The sequence below is a fragment of the Brachyistius frenatus genome, unplaced genomic scaffold (assembly GCF_029030835.1).
Source record: "Brachyistius frenatus isolate BFR_SWC_R1_liver_20210118 unplaced genomic scaffold, ASM2903083v1 Contig_1, whole genome shotgun sequence".
Lineage (NCBI taxonomy): Eukaryota > Metazoa > Chordata > Actinopteri > Embiotocidae > Brachyistius > Brachyistius frenatus.
This window is the reverse complement of record NW_027210600.1, coordinates 6,624,785-6,648,460: the sequence shown is the minus strand read 5'-3', so window position 1 is coordinate 6,648,460 and position 23,676 is coordinate 6,624,785. Positions and strand designations below refer to the sequence as shown.

At 37.7% G+C, this 23,676-nt stretch overlaps 2 protein-coding genes across 2 annotated transcripts; one reads left to right on the top strand and one right to left on the bottom strand.

The window, feature by feature from the left end:
* Positions 1 to 1,478: 1,478 nt before the first annotated feature.
* On the bottom strand, positions 1,479 to 5,712 carry LOC138616736 (uncharacterized). Its single transcript, XM_069691265.1, has 11 exons — positions 5,650 to 5,712; positions 4,365 to 4,706; positions 4,128 to 4,229; positions 3,962 to 4,012; positions 2,694 to 2,753; positions 2,522 to 2,548; positions 2,236 to 2,418; positions 2,100 to 2,147; positions 1,961 to 2,023; positions 1,827 to 1,853; positions 1,479 to 1,735 (listed from the first exon to the last, which is right to left on the bottom strand). Exons 1-11 carry the CDS (start codon positions 5,708 to 5,710, stop codon positions 1,677 to 1,679), a joined length of 1,023 nt encoding a protein of 340 aa, XP_069547366.1. The 5' UTR covers positions 5,711 to 5,712; the 3' UTR covers positions 1,479 to 1,676.
* Positions 5,713 to 7,464: 1,752 nt separating this feature from the next.
* LOC138616448 (P2X purinoceptor 5-like) lies at positions 7,465 to 16,556 on the top strand. Its single transcript, XM_069690753.1, has 12 exons — positions 7,465 to 7,601; positions 8,156 to 8,306; positions 8,969 to 9,040; positions 12,571 to 12,646; positions 12,840 to 12,936; positions 13,923 to 14,003; positions 14,108 to 14,249; positions 15,018 to 15,154; positions 15,334 to 15,427; positions 15,775 to 15,840; positions 15,952 to 16,034; positions 16,472 to 16,556. The coding sequence occupies exons 1-12, from the start codon at positions 7,465 to 7,467 to the stop codon at positions 16,554 to 16,556; spliced, it is 1,221 nt and encodes a 406-aa protein (XP_069546854.1).
* The last annotated feature ends 7,120 nt before the right edge of the window (positions 16,557 to 23,676 follow it).

Sequence of the window (23,676 nt, the reverse complement as noted above, 5' to 3'; positions counted from 1 at the left end):
CCGGTGAGACCCACACTGTATACTCCAGGTTTGACACTTGCCCTTCAAAGTAAAAGGGACTTATCTTTATACATGCTAACAAATTTTAACAGTAACATCAGTGATTTTAAAGTTATTGTCATTAATATAAAATGCATACAGAAACATGTAAAAAATAAACACAGAGAAATTAAATATAAATGCCAAAATTTTAAATGGCAAGCTTTGACCTTTGGCAAACCTCATTTCAGTTCTTAGTCTTTCTTTGCTCTGCAACGTTGATGGGAACTCAAATTTGTTTTGCTGCACCTTGATGCCCAGTTGAGTCATTTTAGTCAGTGCAAAGCCACACTGTACAGTAAGACTGAAAGGAAACCCACAAAGAAAAAATAAACAGAAATTGGTGTGTACTATCTTCAAAAAGCAAGACAAGTATATCACTTTCTTCATCTTACTGGAAAGGAGTGTCACGGAGTATGAAGCCTCTCTGGGTATGTTGTTTCACCTCAATGTTGATCCAGTAGGTAATATTCCCTCCTGCAATCTGCAAGTCAAACCCTTCAGCAAAAAAATACCTCCTGACCTATCTGAAGGCTGGTGGATGTGTGTTCTTACATTTACCCTAGACTGGGTGCCACAGTCATTGTATGGAAAGTTGAAAGTGACAGCATCAGCGAACCTTTTTTGGGGTCTACAGTTGTGGTTTTGGCAAGAAGGGATCCAGACTGCATCCAGGTTTAGAGGTGGGACTGTGGCATTCTGGGGGATGGTAATGTTGAACCCATCTTTGGTGCAGAAAAACTGTCCTGATACGGCCAGAAAATCATTTCTGTTTGTCTCTGTAGAAAACACAATAGGAAATATTGTTAAACATAGTTCAGAAATATAATGTCATGATCTTTATCTAAAAAGTATTACCTTTAATTTTTCTTTCACAGATTAGAGGTATTAACATAATAATTTTAGCTTTGCCCCTGTCTGCAGGTGCCATGATGACTACAGTCAGACTTGTGGTATATTTCTACTGAATGAAACAACAAAAAATTAGAAAAAGTAAACAATTGGTGTCACAAATAAACACGCAGACATGATTATGAGACTTCTCAGCTTACTTGTCTTTTCACAAAACATCCATGGGAAGCAACTGTGAAGATAATTAAGGTGTCAGTTTGTCCCAGGAAGTAGTGGCACAGTTTCGCTACAGCAATGGCTTGGTAATATCCGCTGGGCACCATGTCAAAGCCTTTGACACTTTGAAAACCAGGTTATGCCAGCAAATACCACCTCTTTACCAGCTACACACATGCGTCTCACACACACACACACACACACACACACACACACACACACACACACACACACACACACACACACACACACACACACACACACACACACACACACACACACACACACACACACACACACACACACACACACACACACACATTTTAGAACATGAAATACCAAAAGGATTTGACTAATTGTAATGTGAAGCTATTTATTTGATGAACTTTAATAAACAGCAATCGTACATATGCAGTACAGACAGTGAAATACAGTGCCACAAAAAAATACCACAAAAAAAACCCATCAAAACTGGTAACACCTTAAACCATCAAAGAAGTCAAACTCGTAACTAGTAAATTAATAATCAATAGCCATCATTGTCAAAGGACGTTGAAACTCTTGCATCTCTACAGTTGGCTGAACTCGTCGGCGCTCCTGTTGTAAATCGGGTTGTTGTATTCACTTTCTGAGAGGGAAACAGTGGAAACGTGGGAGAGCAGATCAGCGCACAGTATAATTTCATCGCTAACATTTCCACAGATGAAGTCAGCACTCACGTTTGTTGGTTTTCTTCTTTTTCAAACCTGTTGGAAAACAAAACACACATCAGTCAAAATTGGAAGTATTTATTTATTATTTATTCCCAGAGATAAATAATTCTGATAATGCAAGACCAATCCAATGAAACTACCTGTGTGATGATTCCCTGCCTGCATTGACGCGGCTTGTTGCTGGTTGAGTTCAGCATGATTAACTATGTAATAAAAAGGAATATTAAAATACCTGGCAAAATTGATATGAAGCAATGTAATCAAAGATGGTCATATTACCATAATAATGTCGATTGAAACTTGCTTGCCGTAATCTGTTGATGAGTTCTGAGGAGTTGAGAGAAGACTGAGTTACTCCATACTGCAGTCACAAGTATTACAAACAGCAGTAAATATGTTGACCATTATTAAGTACCTATGTGAAATCTCTGTCTTGTTCTCCCACTCGCCACCTTTTCAACGTTTAATTGATTCAAGTTTGGATAAATCCCACTGGTGCTTTGACTGGGCTGAGTCCAGTCTGGATCCTGCTGAACTTCTGGTGGACCACCGCGGTTCCTGGTGGGGTTATCACGGGCTGGATATTGGTCATCATTTTCTATTGTTTTAAAAAAATATGAAAATTACCATTTGTTATGTTTGAGGTAAGATTCCTGAAATAATTAATAGATGACTTTAAAAGAAAGAAGAAGAGAACGCACCATAGACAAGATTATTATTGTCTGCTCCTGCAGGAAAAGAAAACTCATTGAGTCAGTGAAACAATCGCAGGTCAGATATACTATAATAAAACAAATCAAAAGTAGTACTTGTCCTATTTCCATAAACTTTATAGAAATGATTATGCGTTTGTATTGTTATTGTGATAAATACCTCTCTGCTGCTGATGTACTGGCACTCTGCCTCCTGCTGTTTCAGGTGGAGCAGTCGCACCTGCAAGGGGAACATTACATAAAGCAACCTGAAGAGCTGGCTTTGTGAAAAAAAAATGCACGTATGAAGCCAGTAGGTAGGCTGCTTAGCCTAAAGCATGTTAAGAACTGGAAGAAGGAGGTAAACAGTTGACAAGGCTGACTGTTCCAAGTTTAAAAAAAAGTCCAATTTATATGTTAGTTTTCAGCATGGCTCAGTGGTGCAGTGATTAGCACTGTCACTTCACAACAGGAAGGTTCAGGGTTTGAACCTGCTACTTTTTGGAGGCCTTTCTGTGTATATTTCTGCGTTTGCATTTTCTCCCTGTGCTTGTGTGGGTTCTCTTCAGGTTCTTCTTCCCACAGTCCAAAACATGCATGTTTGGTGATAATTAAAAATTAACTTTAAGAGTGAATGGTTGTCGGTCTTCGGTCCTGCATTGGACTTTCATTAACATTGATAGATATTGCTATTTGCCTTGTAAATATCATTCATGTTAAAATGGGGGTAAAGTTCAATAGTGGCAAAACATAGGCCATTCTACAAATACAATGACTGTATCACAATGCAAATTCACAGGTGCCAGTATTCCTTTTGGATACACATGTACTTGCTCAAACTTAACACAGCAAGCAGTTGTAATGGAGCACTCGGGGACACAAGTTTCACAGGGGAGATTTAGTAGAGTGGACAGTGGGCCTTGGTGGAGGTCTGTGCTCACTGAGTGCTCTTCTATTTAACAAGTGAAACCAGTTACAAACAATACATTTGTACATCATGAGATGTAACGGCCAGCGATGGTGATTTTGCAGTCATAATGTCAACTGTTTGTTGGCAACAAATTATGCAGCAATAAGTGAGACAGCGTGCAACAGCTTTCTAATTTTTATTCAAGCGCTTTCCTATGTTAGATTTGTAACAGATGTCACAGGTTCAGACTGAGATTTTTATTTTTGCTGTCAGTGTTTATTTTTTTTTATTTAAAATTGTATGTGCTTTCTTCAAGAGAATAATAATTTATACATAAATCAAAAATCATGTTTTTTTTGTTTAAAAAAAAAAATGGATAGTCAATTGTAAGGATCTCTGACACAAATAAAAAATAGAAATTGAGACCAAGAACAAATGATTTGAAGCTTGAGAAATTAAGATAAAAAGTTCGTCCTGTGCTCTAGGGTGCACCAGGCAACAGTCTGCAGTAAGCTGGTGCTGTTGAAATTATTACTTACCCTCAATACTTGCAGCATGGTTTGCATCATCCTGTGTTTTGTCACAGAGCACTAAAATAGATACAGAAAGTTTGTTAAATGAACAGTCCATGCATCCATCTATTGAGTCCAGCAATAACAATATCTGCTTTATGTACTGAGAGTGGCGGAGAGGGCAGGTGCTCACCCATGCATTTCCTGCAGCAGAAGTAGCAGCAGACACTCAGCAGGAGAGCAGCCCCACCAGCACAGATGTAAATCAGTAGCCACATCTTGTCGCTCAGTGTATCTGCAAAAGTTGTGGTTTTTTTTTAGAGACATGTTGCAAAGGAAACAGTAGCTCAATCACTCTTCCTCTCATGTGCTTGGCCTTTGAGGTTTTTGACCATGGAAAGTAAAACACTGCAAATAGAACTACACTTACTTCTCTTTGCAAACACCTCCACTTGAAAACAGTAATCCCCCTGCTTGCAGCGGTAACAGCCCAGGTCCGAGTTTTTAAGCCCATCAATGCAGATGGAGTAGTTTCCTTCTGAGCCCTGGTTCGGGAAAGCTTTCACTCGGCCATATCGGGGGTCCAGGAACTTAATACGCCCCCCAGATGAGAGCTGGGCCAGGTCCACCCTAGAAATGTGGGCCCATGTCACCCTGTCATGGCTAGGTGTTTCGAAGTGGCATGATAGGAGCACAGAGGAGCCAAGTGGAGCACTGAGTTTGTACGTTTCACAAAAATCCTGCTCACAAGATTCTTCATAGGGCTGCATATCTGAATGGGAAGAGTGAAACAAGATAAGAAGTTTAGGTCACTTATTTCATGGTCACATAAATAAGAGCTCCAACAGCAGAAACTCTCCTCTCTTTTATCTCATGTCTTCACATCTTCAAATAAACTGTCAGCGTTGGGAATAAATTCATCGAATCTAACTGCAGTTAGATTTATTACAAAGAACAATTAAGCAGAGAAAAGTAGAAAATATAAAACCACATTAACACAAGTTCATCTGCTTACCGAGTCTAAATAATTAGTCCATTATCAATTAATATATGTTTAAAAGTGAAAACTGTTTTAACGGTTCTAACATTAAACAATTGACAACATGGTACTGAACATATCTTAGGTCAATACACAAACACTTAAGCTAAAATTAGATATGTGAAATCAAACAGTGTAATATGTAAATAAAAACAGAATGCAATGATTTGTAAATCACATAAACCCACATGTAATTGCAAATAGACCAAACTATTAAACTATTAAAACTGAGAAATGTTATTGTTTTATAAAAAATATATTCTTATTTTGAATTTGATGCCAGCAACACATCTCAAAAAAGTTGGGACAAACAAACAAAATGCATTTCATCACGTTAACAATGGATATGATCCACAACATTGGACAATCGGAATATATGTTTTGCCAAGAGACAGCCTGATTTATTTCGGTTTAGTAAAAAATACGTTTTTATTTGTGCTGAATATCTGTTTATCTACAAATCAAACATGAGTTTATGTGAGATTTTATGAAATAATTATATGGACTTCATGGACATCAACAGATTTGTGAAAGGCTCAGTATATATCAAACCAAAAGAATTCAAAGATAACTTAAAGAGAATATACAATTTACAAATTGTAAAACTGGTGGTTTATTTATTAAACATTTTAAGTAGTAGAATATTTTCACACTTTAATTTCTCTTTAGGACTCACCATTTGAAGACACACAAATGAAGCACATGGCTATAAGGAAAGTCCACTTGTCAGCATCCATCATCAGCATTTCGTACAGTGTGAACAGCAATATGGTGAAGCAGTTTTACTTCCTCCGAGTGTCACGGGACAAAACCACAAGACCATCAGATTTCAGTGAGTGAGTCCACTTATTGGAAATGCATAAACCTTATGTTTGACACCACCGTTACTTTTTCACATTGAATGAATGATCATGTCAAAAAGTACATTCAAATGTACAAGTAATCACAGTTTACACATTCAACATGTGAATTAAAGCTATAAAGGACCTGAGACAACTATTTGTCTCAACCTATTTCCTGTTGAAGCTCACTGATGCTTCCGGAGTGAGGGGCCTTGTGATGAAACCGAGAAATGTACATTTGAGAGGTGATCATCAACTCTGTCATTTAAAGCAAAAGAAGTACATTTTAAACCGTATTAGTACCTAAAATTGAAACAGAAAAGCTCAGATATATTGTGTCTGTTTCTGTTATCGCTTGGTCAACACCAATCGTTGTTTAGCAACACATGCCACCAAACAAAATTAACTTTTAAAGGCTTCAAAGCGGTTTCTGCTTTAAATCCAGATTCAACCTGTTTATTTAAAGTAAATACTGATTTTCAACAAAAAATATATTCAAGAGATTCTGATTAAGTCTTCATCATTGTATTTTTTTAAACTGATTTTGTCAACCTGGTGAGATTTATTGCACCTTCATCATGAAAATGATGTTTAATGCATCAGAAACAGTAATGCAATAATAAAATATGACATGATTGCTGGTCACTTTATTTAGTTGTCCAGACCTTAAAAAAAAAATCAATCTGGATTTAATCTGGATATGACAAAAAAATGGCGTGAATAAGGTTTAAGAGCACAGGGGAAGGTGAGTAAATTGACGCAGGTGTGACAAATCAAGTGAGCAGGAGACACAGGAGCGCAGGAACTGAAATGACATGACAGGTGAACACTTCAAAATAAAACAGGAAATACAACAGGTCAAAACATACAAAATATCTAGGTGACTGATCTGTGTTGTTTTTAAATTTGTTTAAATTACATCATTTGTTTGAGTATACCCCCTTTATGAATATGCAATGTTTCAAAGAGGATTAAATGTTTGCTTCGAGTCCATAATTACCATGAGATGTTCTTACTTTTTCACATGACATACTGTATGTTGAGATGTCAACTTTCTTCACTTAAATTAAATAATCAGCAGTGTTGGCCAGCTAATCTGTCATTACCTCTGAGCAGAAATCCTTATTTACTGACATTTTCTTGTTCAGTATTGCTATTAAATGCAAGAGTGAAAAGTAAATAATTAAGCAGGACGATTTAGGCTTGTGCTCCTCCACTGGGATCAATAATAGGTTATTAAATTGGTAGTATAATTTTGAAAGTGCTAAGTGGATACTGTGTTGATGTTGTTGAGGCACCAGTGCACCAGGGTGGGAGGGGTTGGAGGATCCTACTGAGCAGTGTTAGGTTCAGAACTATAACATAGCGCTGATAGAATAAGAATCAAACCCACAGTCAGACAAACACAAGGCTTGAGTTTTACTTGCAGCAAGGGAAGTCCGTGCAGGTCTTAGAGTTGTAAGCTCTTCACCTGGCATCAGCCAACTCCAACACAGACTTCCCTCTTTGCTCCTTTTATTGTATACATGGGGTTATAAAACAGCATGTGATTGTATTCCTCAGGCTGTTTACCGTGATAAGAAACTTCCCTTTGACCGTCTGTGTGGGTGTGGACCAGTGATATCAAACTGTTCACTCACAGATGCCTGATGGCTGGGTGCTTCTTGAAACAAAGTTTTTTATCTTTATTCAACTACAAAACGGAAAAATATCTTGTTGCAGAGAATAAAAAACTTGGAGTTTTGTACAGACTTTTTCAGATATGTATCATTGGTTACCTTATAGGGTAAGTAAACGATTGTGCTATTACCTCAATCTATAGCTTTAATGGAAAATACTTAAAATAAAACCTTGAAAACAACAGAACACAGAGCAAATATTCTAAATAATACTATAGAAATTGTTGGTGAGCAGTTTATTCCTTAGAGTACTGTTAGTTATATGTTATTAGAAATATTAAGAGTAATGGTGGAAATTTAATGACTCCAACAAGGCCCATTGAAGATATATGGAGGTTGGAGGCTAATTTAGAATAATATAGGTAAATTAAACATTCTTTATATGCCGAAGCCTGTTTTTTTTTTTTTTTTTTTTTGTCACAAGAAGTTTCTTTTGATGTTGAGGGCTGCCCTGTAGCTTTAACACCCATTTAACAAAAGCTAGTAAGCCTAATCTTTTAAACAAATTTTATTTGGTTGCAACTTTCCGGAACGGAAGTCACAAAATGCTCAATAATAAATGACAATTGCAACAGGTAGCCTATAAAATACAGTCAATGTAAGAATTTTATATATGTATAGTTGAGAATACTGTTGATTTTATTTCTGCTTTCACACGAAGGTGGGTTTTTGTAATCAAGAAAGGCTACCAGGAGACAGATGAGGCCATCCAGAGTTCTGTGACAACCAAAGTGAAGGGAGTCTCGGTGTCCAACACCTCTGAGTCTGGACTGATGGTGTGGGAACCGGAGGACTATGTCATCCCACCACAGGTGAAAACAATTCAACCACAGCACAACTCAGCTTGTTTCCCAAAATGTGAGAATATTCCTTCAAAGGTGTGTTTTCTGGATAAAAGTTGTCAACAGACTCGCTGGATGTAAACAAATGGGCAGGCAGTTAAAAAAAAAGAAAGAACGCAGTATGTCATTTAAATGACACACAGCTGCTTCATGCACAGAGCTCATGTGGTTTACAATGGATTGAGAGTTGCCGTTTAGTCAATATTAGGAGTAAATGTGAAAATGCAATGAAGAGGATAATATTGAAACAAAAAAAAAAGCAAAAATGACTGCAAAGCAAGTCCTGATAATCAATAATCTCGAAGTTTGTGAGCATCAATCAGGACTTCGTTTAAAGGGGTATATCACCCACAGTTCTTTATTAAAACGGCCTTACTCAAGTTAAAGCTGAGGCTATAAAACTTTAATATAGTATCCATTATTCTGTTTCAAATATAATGTGACAGAGAGTCAGAAAAAGTTTTACGTTTTCAAATACTCACGACAGGTCTGCATGCAGGAGTGGCATCAGGTGACGGCCTGAGGTGGAACATACTGAGGAAGCTGAGGAGGAAATGAGGAAGGCAGCACAGGAGTCATAATGTCATGATTTCACTATAACGACCAATTTACACTGTTTTCTCTACATACAGGGTGAAGCTGTTCTCTTTATTGTAACCAATTTCTTAGAGACGCCAAACCAGAAGCTGGGACATTGTGCTGAGGTAAGAATATATGGATTTATGATTTACATGTAAATTACAACTGACTATATGTCTATATATGAATATATCCTGTCACACAGCTGACTGCAACAGGAGCAGTCAACATGAATGATATGTTTGATCATTGCTAATCATTATTTTCATATATGATGAATTGCAGTCGTAATGTTTTGGTGATTATTAAGTGTGCTACACATAACACAGCTCGACAGTGTTAGGTTCAGAACTATAACATAGCGCTGATAGAATAAGAATCAAACCCACAGTCAGACAAAAACAAGGCTTGGACCCAAATCTGAGTTTTACTTGCAGCAAGGGAAGTCCGTGCAGGGTCTTAGAGTTGTAAGCTCTTCACCTGGCATCAGCCAACTCCAACACAGACTTCCCTCTTTGCTCCTTTTATTGCATACATGGGGTTATAAAACAGCATTTGATTACATTCCCATAGATAAGGTCACATGTTGTGCAACGTGAGTGTGTAGGGGTTCAATGCTCTTTGCATCCTATATGGGTATGTTTGCTTTTAACCTATGTGTGTGCTAAACTAGATAAACGAGTTCTTACTCCCCCGAGGGGCCATATACTGCAAGAGAGGAACTCGTGGAATGTGCATGCAGTACGAGACATTTCATCTAAAGTTTTATGCATAGACTAACGGAAACTTTACACACATAGCAGTAACTTAATTTACACACTGACAATGAGTTACTATTTTTCCTAACAGACAGCACCTTACAATAACAACACTGGTCGATTGTATAAAGGGTTTAAAAAGGGTTTAAAAAGACCAATATTTATGTAGGTGACCTCTATTGGTCATGGTAATTATGACAGGAGCAAAGGAGGAAGCTAGGTGACGTACTATAAAGAGTGACAAAGTCCACGAAGGGAGGAGGTTTGGGTGGTTGGAGGGATCAAACTCTTCTTCCTCCCAGAAACGGTTGTTTCAAAAGTCAACATTGACTTATTTTAAGTTCAAATAAGTCAATGTTGACTTGACTTATTAACTTGACATAAAGTCTCCGCTGACTTATTTTAACTTTCGACTTTAACTGACTTCATCTCAACTTCAGCAAGTACGTTAAAATAAGTGTACGTTGACTCGTCTTGATGTTTGTTGATTTTAACCCAGGAGATTGTGGTTTGTGTCACGTACGAAAAAAGGAGTCAAAGTTTACTTATTTTAACTTCTACACATGTTAACTTACGTAACGTATTTACATCATCACATTCACAACATAAGTTATGCAACAAACCTAACAAACGTACTTATTTTAACCCAGCGATCTTTTCCCAAACCAAACCGAGTAGTTCTGGTGCCGATCCCACAACGTCAATCACTTGTCATTACTGTTGCCATGACGACAAAGGTCTGGTACGCCTGTCCCTGTCCTATATGTTGATTTAGATCTATATTGTCATTTCGATGTGAGGACGTGTTGCATCACACAGTGATTTTGGTGTGCTATTGTTGTGTCCTTAGTTGGAATTGGAGGTCATGTGACAGATACTGGTCCAAAGAAACTTTCACCACAATACAGTTACACACACAAACTCTCTCAATTCTTCTCTGGTATTATGAGTGTGGTTGCTTAAGGACTTAACTTTGTTTGCTCCTTAGGGCAAATAAGGGTTTCTGTTTTCTGTATTCAGGACTGAGAGTGAAAAAGTTAATTTTTGCTCACTGTTTTCCTGCAACTGTCAATCAGTTGTCAAAAGGAGGCAGCAGACTTCACACAACTTTGTATTTTGTTTGACAGAAGGATACTAGTAGTCACTTGTAAGAGTAAACTCGCTAGAGGGCATGGTGGGTTGTTTAGACACCGTGTCTCTATGCAAAACTCCACTTGGATCGCAGTTTGTGTTTATTTTATAGTTATTTCATTTAAGCTCCACTTTTTGAGCTGTATTTCAAAGATAAAAATACACGAACTCTTAACTTTTCACGTTTTTTACTTTTATTTTTACTTGGGGCGGCACGGTGGTGCAGTGGTTAGCACTGTCACCTCACAGCAAAAAAAGGTTCCGGGTTCAAATCCGGCCCTGGGCCTTTCTGTGCGGAGTTTGCATGTTCTCCCTGTGCTTGCGTGGGTTCTCTCCGGCTTCCTCCCATCATCCAAAAACATGCACCTCAGGTCAGGTTACCCGGCGCTGCGCTAGTGGCAGCCTGCTGCAGCAGCTCCCCCCTGAAAGCCCCCCTGCTGTAGTGAAGAAATTTCCCCTCGGGGATTAATAAAGTGTATAAAATCAAATTATGTTGCCTTGTTGGATATTTTGTCATTTCCGGTAACTATAGCGACAAACATTTCTCTTGATAAAAGGTTACCTGAGCCAGATCAAATCAGTTTACTGCTTAAAGTACCAATTTAAAGAAGACACATATTTTATAAAATGTTTAAATAAATTATTAAATGACATCTAATAAGTGTCCCACTTACACACTTAGTCATAGTGGGGTTTTGAGTATAGACAGTAAAGCACTGCATTAACCCCCTAAAGTCCCTCTGAAATTTAGAAAGTAGTGCATCATTAACATTTTGTGCTCAATGAGCAGAGAAACAGACGGTAAGATAGAATATGTCCGATCTGAAGTTCCTCTCCTGCATTCGTAGGGCGGCACAGCCATCACAGCCAGAGGGACACTAGTCTGTGTTTTCTTCACAGTGCTTAGTCATAACACCTTTTTTTTTTTTTTTAACTTTCAACAGTGGCAACACCGCCTTCATCTTCCTGTGTGTGTGTGTGTGTGTGTGTGTGTGTGTGTGTGTGTGTGTGTGTGTGTGTGTGTGTGTGTGTGTGTGTGTGTGTGTGTGTGTGTGTGTGTGTGTACGTGTCAGTAGCACCGTTTATCATTTCTCTCAGCTAAATCTTCAGCCACACATTTACAGAGGGTTCCTGGTATGTAAACTCTCTTGGATGCCTGCCTCAGTGTCAGCGGCCAAGCAGAATAGCGCTGCACATTAGACACAAAAAGCTGCTCTTCTATACATCTCACCTCCCACCGAGTGCCGTGCGCCTGCTTCTGAAAGGCTGCAACACTTGAGAGGGAGCCTTCCAGTGCTGTGAGTCACTAAAACAGATTTTAAGAAGAGTTTCTGAACCATTGCAAAAACATTCATATCAGTAAAGCTGCCAGAAAACAGAAACCTCTTACTTTTATTTGAATGCATTCTTGGATAAAAACAGGACCCCATTATTTCAAATATAGTGTAAGATGACCTGATTATTTGACTATAAAAGTTTTAATTTAAAATAATCTTATTATTTTGATGTGAGATATCATAAATTTGATTGATCCTAGAATTTTGCCTCAATGTGAGTATTTTGCTATTATGCCAAACTTTAAGAGAAATGAAATTCACAATACTCACTATTGTGACTTGTGCAACAGCTCTTAAAATCACTGCATCACATTTGCCTCATGAATTAAGTTAACTGCTTTTCATCCGTTCTTCATTTGTGACTTGCAAAAAGACAAAAAGGTTCGTTATGGTTTTAGTGTTTCTTGAACTTCTGTCATTTGTTCTCAGAGCCCCAAAGTGCTGGATGGCCACTGCAGAAGCGATGAGGACTGTAAAAAGGGAAGGATGGTGCTCGCTGGTCATGGTAAGAAACAAACAACACTGATTTTAAATTCCTTTTAAGTTGCCTGGCCTAGTGTCTTTCTGAAATATGGCTTGGGTCTAAAACTTGAACTAATGTACGTACAGTATACTTGATGTAGATACACTAAAGTATTTTCACATGTTAGTGTGAGATCTATAACTTGTGTCTGTCTCATTGTGCTTAACTTTTAAAGGAAGCACGAGTGGCCGCTGCTTAAGAAAGGATGAAAACGCCACTGGTACCTGTGAAATCTTCGGCTGGTGTCCCATTGAAAGAGAATTCAGACCCAAGTAAGGAGCAATATGGTCACATGAGTTTTGCCGACAAGAATAAAAAATAGGAAATGAATCATTCTTGATCTTGATTTCAATTTGCGCTTACATGCAAACATTTGGATAAACCTTGCACATGAAGTGCGGTTGTTATGCTTATTTCTACACATCTGTAATCTGCTAAATGTTTGTGCAGGTTCCGAGGATTGTTCCGAGCATCTCGCATGTTGTAGGACTCCTTGTTCTGTCATTGCCACAGAAGATAGTTTGCTATGACTCTGGCTGTACGTTTGGAGTTGTTTTTACGCTGCAGAATGGATCTTAGAGTAATCAGACTCTTTCCTGCATTGAAGGGTGGATACGAATTTAAACACTTAAACTACAGTGCCTTTGCACTGTACTATAAATATTTAAAACAGAAGGAACCCTGTTGAAAACATGTTCAACTGTATGGTGGCAGAAAAAAATGATTTTCCAATATGATGACAGTGTGACTTATAGACAAAATTAAGCAATGACACTTGTCTATTCTATGGGTTGAACAACTCTTGCAGCTTGAAGTCATGGTTTAATTCATGTAATGAGGCCTAATGTTATTCAAGAGACCAAATAAAAGCAAGTGTTCTAATTTAATTCAAAAAATATGCCAAAAGTGCAGCAAGTATTTTCATAAAATGATGTTTTAGCCTCAGTCCTGTAGTGGCTATCAGGCTGTGTCCCCATAAATCTACTGAGCCAAAACCACTCTTTAGCCCTTATAACTTCAAGTCCTGAAGTCCCACGCTCAGCCGAGCAAAGAGCAGACATCATATCATAACATAACGTCATATCTGTTAATCTGTGTGCCATTGTCCACTCAGTTGTCCTACCACAATTCACCGCACTGGTTCCACCAATAGACACTATAGTTTTCACCCCTTTACTATGAGAAAGTATTGATATCTTGATCAGTCCTCAAAATGTGCTAATTATTTCCTTACATATTCATGTATTTTTTTTTACAGAGGGTCTCTGCTGACAAATGCAGAAAACTTCACCATCTACATCAAGAATTTCATCCATTTTCCCAAATTCACATTTTCAAAGTAAGTTGTGATTCCTCAACATTCAGAACTTCTCTATGTTTGGTTAACTGCTGTGTACAAAAAGCAGTGCACACTGTACATACACTGTGTTTTTATACTCTGAGGTCCAATGTTCACCAAACAAGTGATGACTTCTATTTGAAGAAGTGTAAATATGACGAGGAGCGTTTCCCCTACTGCCCCATCTTTCGCCTGGGAGACATCACCAGGCGAGCTGGATACAACTTCCAGGACATGGCCACCTCGGTTAGTTCTTATGACACTTTCCAACCGATTATTGTCAACTTTACACAACACAACTTTGAACTTTACTTTCGCTGATTTGAAAATCACAGCATGCCAAGTAACAAACGCTGAGCCGTACACAGAATCCAATCCCAGTATCATGAGTCACAAGATTATAGAGATGACCAAATTTATGTCTCCTGGGATTTTTTTGTTGTTGTTATTTTGATCTATGTAGGTATTTCAATCAAAACAAGCAACATGCCAGGTAACATCAGTGCAATATCTACATCAGTCAGTCAAAAGTGGTGATAGCAAATAATGTGAACTTGTCCTTTCAAAGGCAAAGCAGCTGACATTTTTTAATCATTAAAACAAATATATGATGAGTTTTTTGTTTTTAAGTTTATTATTTTAATATTCACATCTTACTGATTCTTGAGAATAATTTAGAAACAACAGTTAAATAAAATTTGTCAAGAACAGTATCCGACTGAAAGAGATTTGCCGTGTTTCCTATTAATGAACAGATAATGTTTGATTTTTATGGGATTATGACAAACAAGGTGGGTTTTTAATTTACAAGGCAGTTCTCAGGCGACACATCAGTTGACTTAATTTCTCATTTTTTAGACACATTTGCACCACATTAAATTTTCCACATCGATGAGGAAACATCCCCCGAGGATCACATTACAAAGGCACTGAGTGAATTAGAAAATGCTGAAAAAGTGCTAGAAAAAAAAAAAATCTGGAGAACAATGCAGTCAAATTATGCCTGTTTTCCAGGGCGGCTCCATCGGCATCGTGATAGAGTGGGACTGTGACCTCGACAAAGGTTACTCGAACTGCCATCCGCAGTACCACTTCACTCGCCTGGACGTCAGTGACTCAAACCGCAGCATTGCAGCAGGATTTAACTTCAGGTTATTCTCAGTGTACACACTGTCTTTGTTTGGATTTTATTATTTACAATTCACAGCAAATTATTTGAAAGTGGAAAATTTTAGAAAGTTATTAACTTTCATAAACTACTTAAAGACTACAATTCCCTTGTTATCTCATATCTCCATATATATATATATATATCCCCCCCCACTAACAGATACACAAGATATTTTGAAAAGGCCGCTGGGGAAAGCTATCGATCTCTGTATAAAGTCTACGGTGTCCGATTTAACATCATGGTGCACGGAAAGGTAGGAAAAATGCATTGTGCAGGGTGAATGTATAAAAACACTGTCAAAGAATTACAATGTGAAATAATTCAAGTGATAAAAGCAACTTAAGAGACAATAACAAACTGAAAAATGTTGGCAGGTTCTTGTTTAACAGGATATGGATAGTTGTCTTTGAGTCACAACTTTGTTTTTGGAGGAGTATGTATGAGGAAAGATTTGACAGAGCGCTCTTGGTAACATCTACACATAGGCCTCTTTTTGAAGCTAATGTAAAATCCACATCAAACCCCATTCATAGGCATTTTAATAAAACATACTATATAAAAAAAAACACATTTCTGGTGTTTCTGCTGTCATTCATATAGGCTGGAAAGTTCAACATTATCCCAACAGCTACCAAGATTGGTTCAGTACTGGGTCTGATGGGTGGTGTAAGTATCATTAATGATTTGTAAAATAAATGTCTTAAAAGAATTGCAAAGGATTTTTCTTTAGTATTTTGTTGTGAGGGTCACAGAACTGAATAAAACTTCACTCAACAGGGAGTTTTTTTGTGTGACATGGTCCTTCTGCATCTGATGAAGAAAAGCGACTCCTACAGGATGAAGAAGTTTGAAGGAACAAAGTAAAACGTCTTTTTCTGTGTTCATCACTGAATTTAATTAGATAAAGATTCATGTTTTGAGAGAGATAAGATCGGGTCAATCCGGCGTTCTGAGGCCAGCATTACATTTGATATTTTAACTTCTGTTTATGTATGTGCATTGTTTTGTATTATCATGGTCAGCAACCTCATGCCAGTCCTCAATTTTAAATGATGGCAACTAAGCTGAATGTCATCTTATCATTGTGGATGTTGATGATGAGGATAATATTTATACATTATTATACCACAGGAAACCCCCATTGATTCATTCATTGGGACAGCTGTAATTATAGATTTCATTAAATTTCTGTAATAATAATAATATGTATTTTCAATTATCTTAAAATGTTTTGGCTGTTGTAATCCTGCAAAAAGCATTAATATTTGCCACCACAATCTCTCTTTGTTTACAAAAGTGATAAAGCAGCATCTGAAGACAGCAGCGTGGAAGACAAAAAGGATGCCATGGAAACGGACAATCTGACATCATCTTTGAACTGATTCAGATGAATTTTTAACTAAGCTGTCTGAAACTGATCTTGTGTGCAGACCACTTGTGCTGAAGTTTGAGCTGTATACTTCTTTAAAATGTTTGTTTTTTTCAAACAAAAAATAAAAAAAACAATTATGGGGGCTTTTGTGTTACTTTAAAAATATTTTATGTGAACAATTTTGTTTAAATTTTATAACATTTCAGAGCAGTGACATCCTGTTCAGGTTTGAGTGAAACAAATTAAATTTATAAAAGAACAGAGCTGAATTTGTTTAATTTTTTTTTTTAATTGACTTTAAATGATCCCGAGAAAACTCAGGGTGCAAGGCAACAACTCGGGGAGTAGTTATACTTGGAGAGTAATACACAGGAGAACAGTGAACTCAAGAGGAGATGAGACGACCTGACTGGGAAAACAAGACAGGTGAGCTCAAGAACTGGCGAGAAAAAAAACCAAACCAAAACACGGGAGCAGGAAGTAAAGTAAAACAGACACAGGTGAGTGATTTCAAAGTAAAACAGGAAACCCAACAAAGTAAAAGGCAAAACCATGATGGGAGCTTAACACCAAGGCTATTGCTGTTTAGTATTTACAGTATTTTAGAGTAGTCATAATGGTTAAAAAAAAACTGAACATCAAAAGAGTTATATTGCAAGACAGAAAAAAGAAAATGCTGTATAATCATTGCAGCTAAACAATTAATCCACAGATGTAGGCTAGATTCATTAATGTCAGACCACTCTTTTTTTAGTTTTCATGAATGAGCTAATTAATTTTAAGAAAGCTTTGAAATTCATAAAAACTAAACAGGGGACATTTTGTAGCGCCGGCTAAAATGTTGCCGTCACCACTTCTGGTATGTGCACAACAACAGTGTGCGATTTGACACAAACATCCTGTCGAATTCTCTTGTACTCACCCTTCTATAAATAGTCTATGGTACTAACATGTAAACGTGCTACACACTTTAAGCATTCATCCATTTCCTCATCAACATTTTCTTGACTTGTTTTGACCCCCTTCTACCTAACTGCTAGGTCATGCAGGCTCTCATGATCTGTGGCTGTATTGTAACAGCAATAGGAGTATGTTGCTCTGCCTTGCCCTCTTGTTTTGCATGATATGCATAACTTTTATTGCATGGCTCTAGAGATGGCAATGTTGGTCAGTCAGTGAGGCGTCATGCACTTTGTTTGTTCATGATGACATCGTTGAAAAACACTATATCACTATTCCTTCTGTTCTGTTGACTTTCCACGAAATAAAATAGTTCCAATCAAACAGTTGACCGTGTGTTTTGTAGACACGGTTCCTGGAGAGATTTTTGTACTGCTATTAAATGCTGACTTTCCATGTGACTCATTGCCGACTCTAAATAAATGTACAAGTGGGCTATATTCAGTTAGCCTTACAACACCTGTTATAATCTTGAAAGGCACAGATGGCACCAAACGTAGCCGTAGCAAACACAACACCGACTAACTGTATCGCCCAAGGTTCCTGTTTCTTCATAAATACATAAATATAGCACTTGTTTTCTCCTGTTACATCACTGAGAACAGGTTAAATGCAGAAACTATATTGCATTTTCCTATTATTGCCTACAGATGTCACTGAAGGACACCTTGATGCTGTGGTCACCTCCAGAAACAGCTCACAGCTGGGAGAGCATGCACAGGCTGTTTGACTGCATATGTAAGTTTCACAGCATGACTCATTGGGCACAGAAGTTTTTTTTAAAAATAATAGTACAAGACAGCTGATCTTTCTGCACGAATTTCACACCTACTGAAAGGGGAAAACACATTTTTTTATTTTTTTTTATTTTTTTTATCAGACTTTTAGATGTCCTCTTCCTTTCTCATTTGTCTTTGATGCTGTTGCCTCGGGTGTCATTTCACTTTCAGAAGGTTTTAAAGAAAATGGAAGCCATGCACCTGAAACAACTTGTGTTTTACGGCACACCAAACATTTGAATAAGGCGGGTGGTCAACTCTTTCAGCAAGATATTTTAAGTCCACTTTCAGCATTGTCTTATTGCTCTAGTTTTATTGAAGATATGTTACATAAGTAAGCTTACATGACTTAAATGGTATGCACTTATTGAACACTTTTTCACCTTAGCAATCTCAAAGCGTTTTACAATTTGCCTCGCATTCATCCATTCACGCACCAGTGGCGAGAGAGCTGCCATGCAAGGTGCTCGCCTGCCATTGAGAGCAACTTGAGATTCTTGCCTGATAACACTTCATGTGAAAAGGAGGACCTGGAGATTGAACTGCCAACCTGGGCAACCTGCTGAACAACATCCGCCCTCTCATGTATTTTATGGAACATACTTTAACCCAAATTATGATCTTTTCCTAAACCTAAGCAGGTTTTAGTGCCAAAATCCAAACTGCAACCTCTTTCATAATTTTAAGACCATGTTTATTATTGTTACCATGGCAACTAAAGGCCGGTAAATCCGGCACAGTTATATAAGCTGTTTTGGCAAATGAGCTATTCTATCATTTTGGTGCCTGTCCTGTTCTGGGACAGATGTTGTCTCTGTGATTGGTTGTGCCCAAATTAGGTTCATAGATCCTCTGAAAAGCCGAAGTATCAACTAATACAGAACAACTCACACATTTTTTTTTTTAAAGTGGTTTTGTGTATATTTGATTCAATCTGAAATGAATAGCTTGCTAAAAAGCTAATCTCAGAAATTCACAGGTGATAAACAACGTCTTTGACAGCCTTCTTGAGCTGATCCTTCTCCCATCTGCACATACCCTATTAAATTACAACAACTCTTTGTTTGCTTCGGTTTCATATTTTCTTTGAGACAATAGCAGTTAACTAAAAGAATGTTTTCTTGAAAACCAATCACAAGGAAGTGCCTGCCACAATTGTAGTTTGGTATGTGGTATGCTGATATAAAAGTACCGGAGCGGGAGGTTTTTCCACATACCATCTGACAACATGAAGGTCCTGCTTCTCACGCTGCTGCTGCTGCTGCTGTGTAGCACTCAAGGTAAGGGAATACCACTTTATATTCAATCGCTGCCTAATGTTTAAAGTACATGTGAAACTGAGGTAAAAACTATCTGTTAACAATAGACTTTGACTGTGAAGGAGCCATTTGATTTGATCACTGACACTTTACACCTGTTAACCACTGCTGTCTGTACATTTTGTCCTCTGTCTTCTTATCAGTGCTCACACTCAAATGCTTCACCTGTGAAGGTGACCCAAGCTGTAAGACAGAAACAGAGTGCCCTGCGTCAGCCCAGTACTGCAGAACCTTTGTGCGCGGTACGTGCGACTTGTTGTGCTGCATTCACTTCATGTGCCCTTCTGTCCATGTGTGTGTTTACATAATCTGGGGAAAAGCCATGATGTTATATAATGGTTCATTCATTGCCTGTTGCTGCATTTGTCTTTTTCAGCAGGTGAATTTTCTCGAACCTGTGAGGATTTTTGTGAAGAGGACTATTTCACAACTTGCTGTGAAAAGGATCTGTGCCAGACCTGAGGCACCCTTCGGCGTTCACTTTCACTTTCTGATTGATCACATTGGAATGAAAAAGAAGAAATAGATAAATCTTAATATATGGTGCAAGATGATTTATTAGTGATTCAAGATTTTGTGACACTCCTCTCTTTGATGTTGTGTTTTATTAAAGTCTACTAATTTTGATTGAAACTTGTTGAGCCCCATTCATCATCCTACCACCTTCTTAAACTGTGCGCAACACACTAGTCGTCACAGCTGTGTTTTTTTATTTTTTATGAACGGGTGCTGGAAACAGGGCACACACACACACACACACACACACACACACACACACACACACACACACACACACACACACACACACACACACACACACACACACACACTTAATCCCTTCCTGATGTCACTTTAGTGGGTCACTGCAGCTGCCTGCTGCTATGTGGGTCACTGTCTGTCACTGTGAAGTTGAACTCCTGGAGACATCTATTTAATTAAAAATGAAGAGCATACAACTTTTAATTGCTTTTATCCATTTATTTCAGCTGTGTTTTGTTACAGGTGGGTGAAAAAAAAATAAAAACTCTGGTGTATGTCCGTGATAGAGTATCATGTGCAGACTGTATGGGTCCCTGTGGGGTTAAAAAAAAATTCCCCTTGGGGATTAATAAAGTAACTACCTACCTACCTACCTACCTACCTATTCAGTCGAGGTGAACTTTAACCAAATGTTCCCCTCTGATAGCCGCTGACTTTAAAAGCACCATAAACCGTTTTTGACCATTAGTGGCACTGTTGTGCAATATTTTGATAAGTCGGTTTTGTTTTTATCTCGCCTTCACATTTGAAAATGTGCATGTACAAATACGAGGGAGACAAAATATGCAATCATACTCATGCTGTTTTGCAAATATCTCACTTAGGTCTGTGAAGGCCTCACTGAGCTTGGTGCTTTCATTTCATGCCTTTTTTAAACATACACACACAGAGTTCAACCACTCGCCATACACCAAGCTGACGTTAATGCCTCTGGCTGCTGTGAGCCTCTTTCCTGGCAGCATTGGGTCAGGTTACATTGTTTTAGGACTGGCCATGTCACACCCTTTTACTGTCAGGTACGTACTGTACTAGGAAGGCTGAACCTGTTCCCAGAAACAAATTACCGCAGCACGTTTCATTCAGGTTAAATATGGAGATTAGAATACAAAATTAAATATGGACTACAAAGAACATTTTTATGAACATGATGAGTAACTGGACCATTTTAAACACTTTTTAGGCTATTTGGGTAATTTTAAGCTCCTCCACAGATGACCCAAGTCACATTTAAAACCATAGTTATGTTGCTCAAATGACACAAAGGCCTTCTTGTGATATATATAACATTAGAAGATCACAGTGAACTGAATGAGCTGGATCCAAATACTTTCCAACCTCACACATCATTCCTTTTATGACATATGATGCTGTCATAGCTGAAAAATATAGGTCATATGTGTTAATCTGCCCATCTGTTTCTTCTGCACATTAGAGCAGCTCAGACATCAGAAGTGGATGATTGGTAGATTAATAGATCACCACCTTCACACTTAACCTTAATAAACACATATTGCACATTGAACCTCTCCAGAAGAGACACAAGTCACTACCAGCAGCAAAATGAATGCATTCAAAATATTTCCGTTCTTATTGCATCAATTCTGGGTGCATCGCCCCAAACCAAAACATGTGGTGGCTTTCTATCATTTAAAGGAATTAGGGTGATTTCTGGGGAGGCCAGTAGTTGCACAGAGCCACGTTTAGAGATGAAACAACACACAGCTGCTGCCCACCCAAGAAAGAGCTATGTTTGTTTTTAATATCAAAATGATGGCAGCACGAGGGCATGGTTGTTGTAGATTCATTGTTTTCTTATAAGTGTATTTTTCACATTATAAACTACTCCTCTAGCTGCACTAGCTGGTAGTACAGTCTTAACTCATGCATTTTACTTTCCTGTGTTTTCATTTCATGCTACTTTCAGTTTCTACTGTACCACATTTATCTGACTGCTATACTTACTTTAATGATGCTTTTATAAAAAAATATATACATAATTATGAATTAAACTACCCATTAATAAATGGCTCAAATCAGCTCTATCTTCAGCCACTACATCAACCATAATATGAAAGCTTACATGTAAATGCTGTAATAATAATGATTGTACTTCTCATACTTTCAGTGTATTTTTTTTTTTTTGCTAATATGTCTACATTTTAGCACAACTAATATTTTAAAATAATGTCTTTATGAAGCTGACTACGTTTTTCAATGATCCTATCAATGTTGAGTGTTTTGTGAAAAGTTTCAGTTTTAGAGGTTTAGACGCATTTGGCTGAATAGCCATTAAAATATGTGCATTCTTATATCAGTGCAGATGATGTATCACCGGAGACGAAAAAGTTAAGAAGAATCACAGATGATGTAAACACAAGGCCGACAAACTGTAGAGTGAAGACGGGACAGAGAAGTCCACAACTAAACTTAAATACCATATCAATTTTCTTACTTTAATTTGATGCTACTTTCCACTTTTACTGCACTACATTTCAGAGGGATATATATTTTTATGTATCTAACGTTCATCTTTACTGGAATCTTTTTCAGTTTAAGATTTGACTTAAAAAAAAAAAACATGATCGAATATCAAAACAGGTGTTCCTAAACATTTTGGTTTGTGACCCATAATAAAAAGTTCTTGGCATTGCAATAATCAATGCCATTTAATATCACCTTTTTTTTTAAATTTTAATTTTTTGTTACAAAAAAGTTTGACTTTTCATGCATAGTTTTGGGTAATAATTCAAAAATTTGAAATAGGTAAGCTTTTACTTAAAGTTACATATAAATAAAGGTGCGATACATCCAAGCTATTGACAAACAAGTTCCCACTATGCTTTTTAAGCCTATTACTGCCAGCTACATCTCTGTATTTCACAGAGTTTTAAAATCTGGTGTCTGGTGAGATATTTCTGTGCTAACGGCACTGGGCATGTTGAATGACCAGAGCGTACACACCAGAGACTTCCGCAAGCCTGGCTAACCTCCAGTTTAGCCCTATGCCAACAGGAATAAAGATAACATAATTCCATTGTGCATCTCTTTTAGACTTTTCAAATGTTATCGAAACAAATAGATTAAATTGTTATTTACTGTTTGTAGCTGCAACAAAGCCACAGAGGGCAGGGAATGACAGAGGTTAAGATGTAAGCAAGAGTCAACAGTGCTTTTGTAATTACTTTCACAAGCAGATAGAGGAGGCTCAATAAAGAATAAAATAAATATATAACCAAAAAAGGAGCAATACTTCCCTACCAGATTTTTTTTTTTTTTTTTTTTTTTTAAACAAATACTCAATCTGCTGCTCTACCAATGGTGGGCTTGTTGTTAGGAGTGAGTTCTGCTTTGGCTCATAGAGTAATGGTGGTCCATCTATTGGATTAGTGGGGGGATTTCACTGTGGTATTAATCTGAGAAGACAGCAGGCGACCAGGGCTGGGCTCACACTGAGCTGTTGTGTCTCTCAGCCTCTGGCTGTCACTCAGCTCGTGGTTTCTCCTCCATCTGACGCACTAAAGCGAACAGGAGA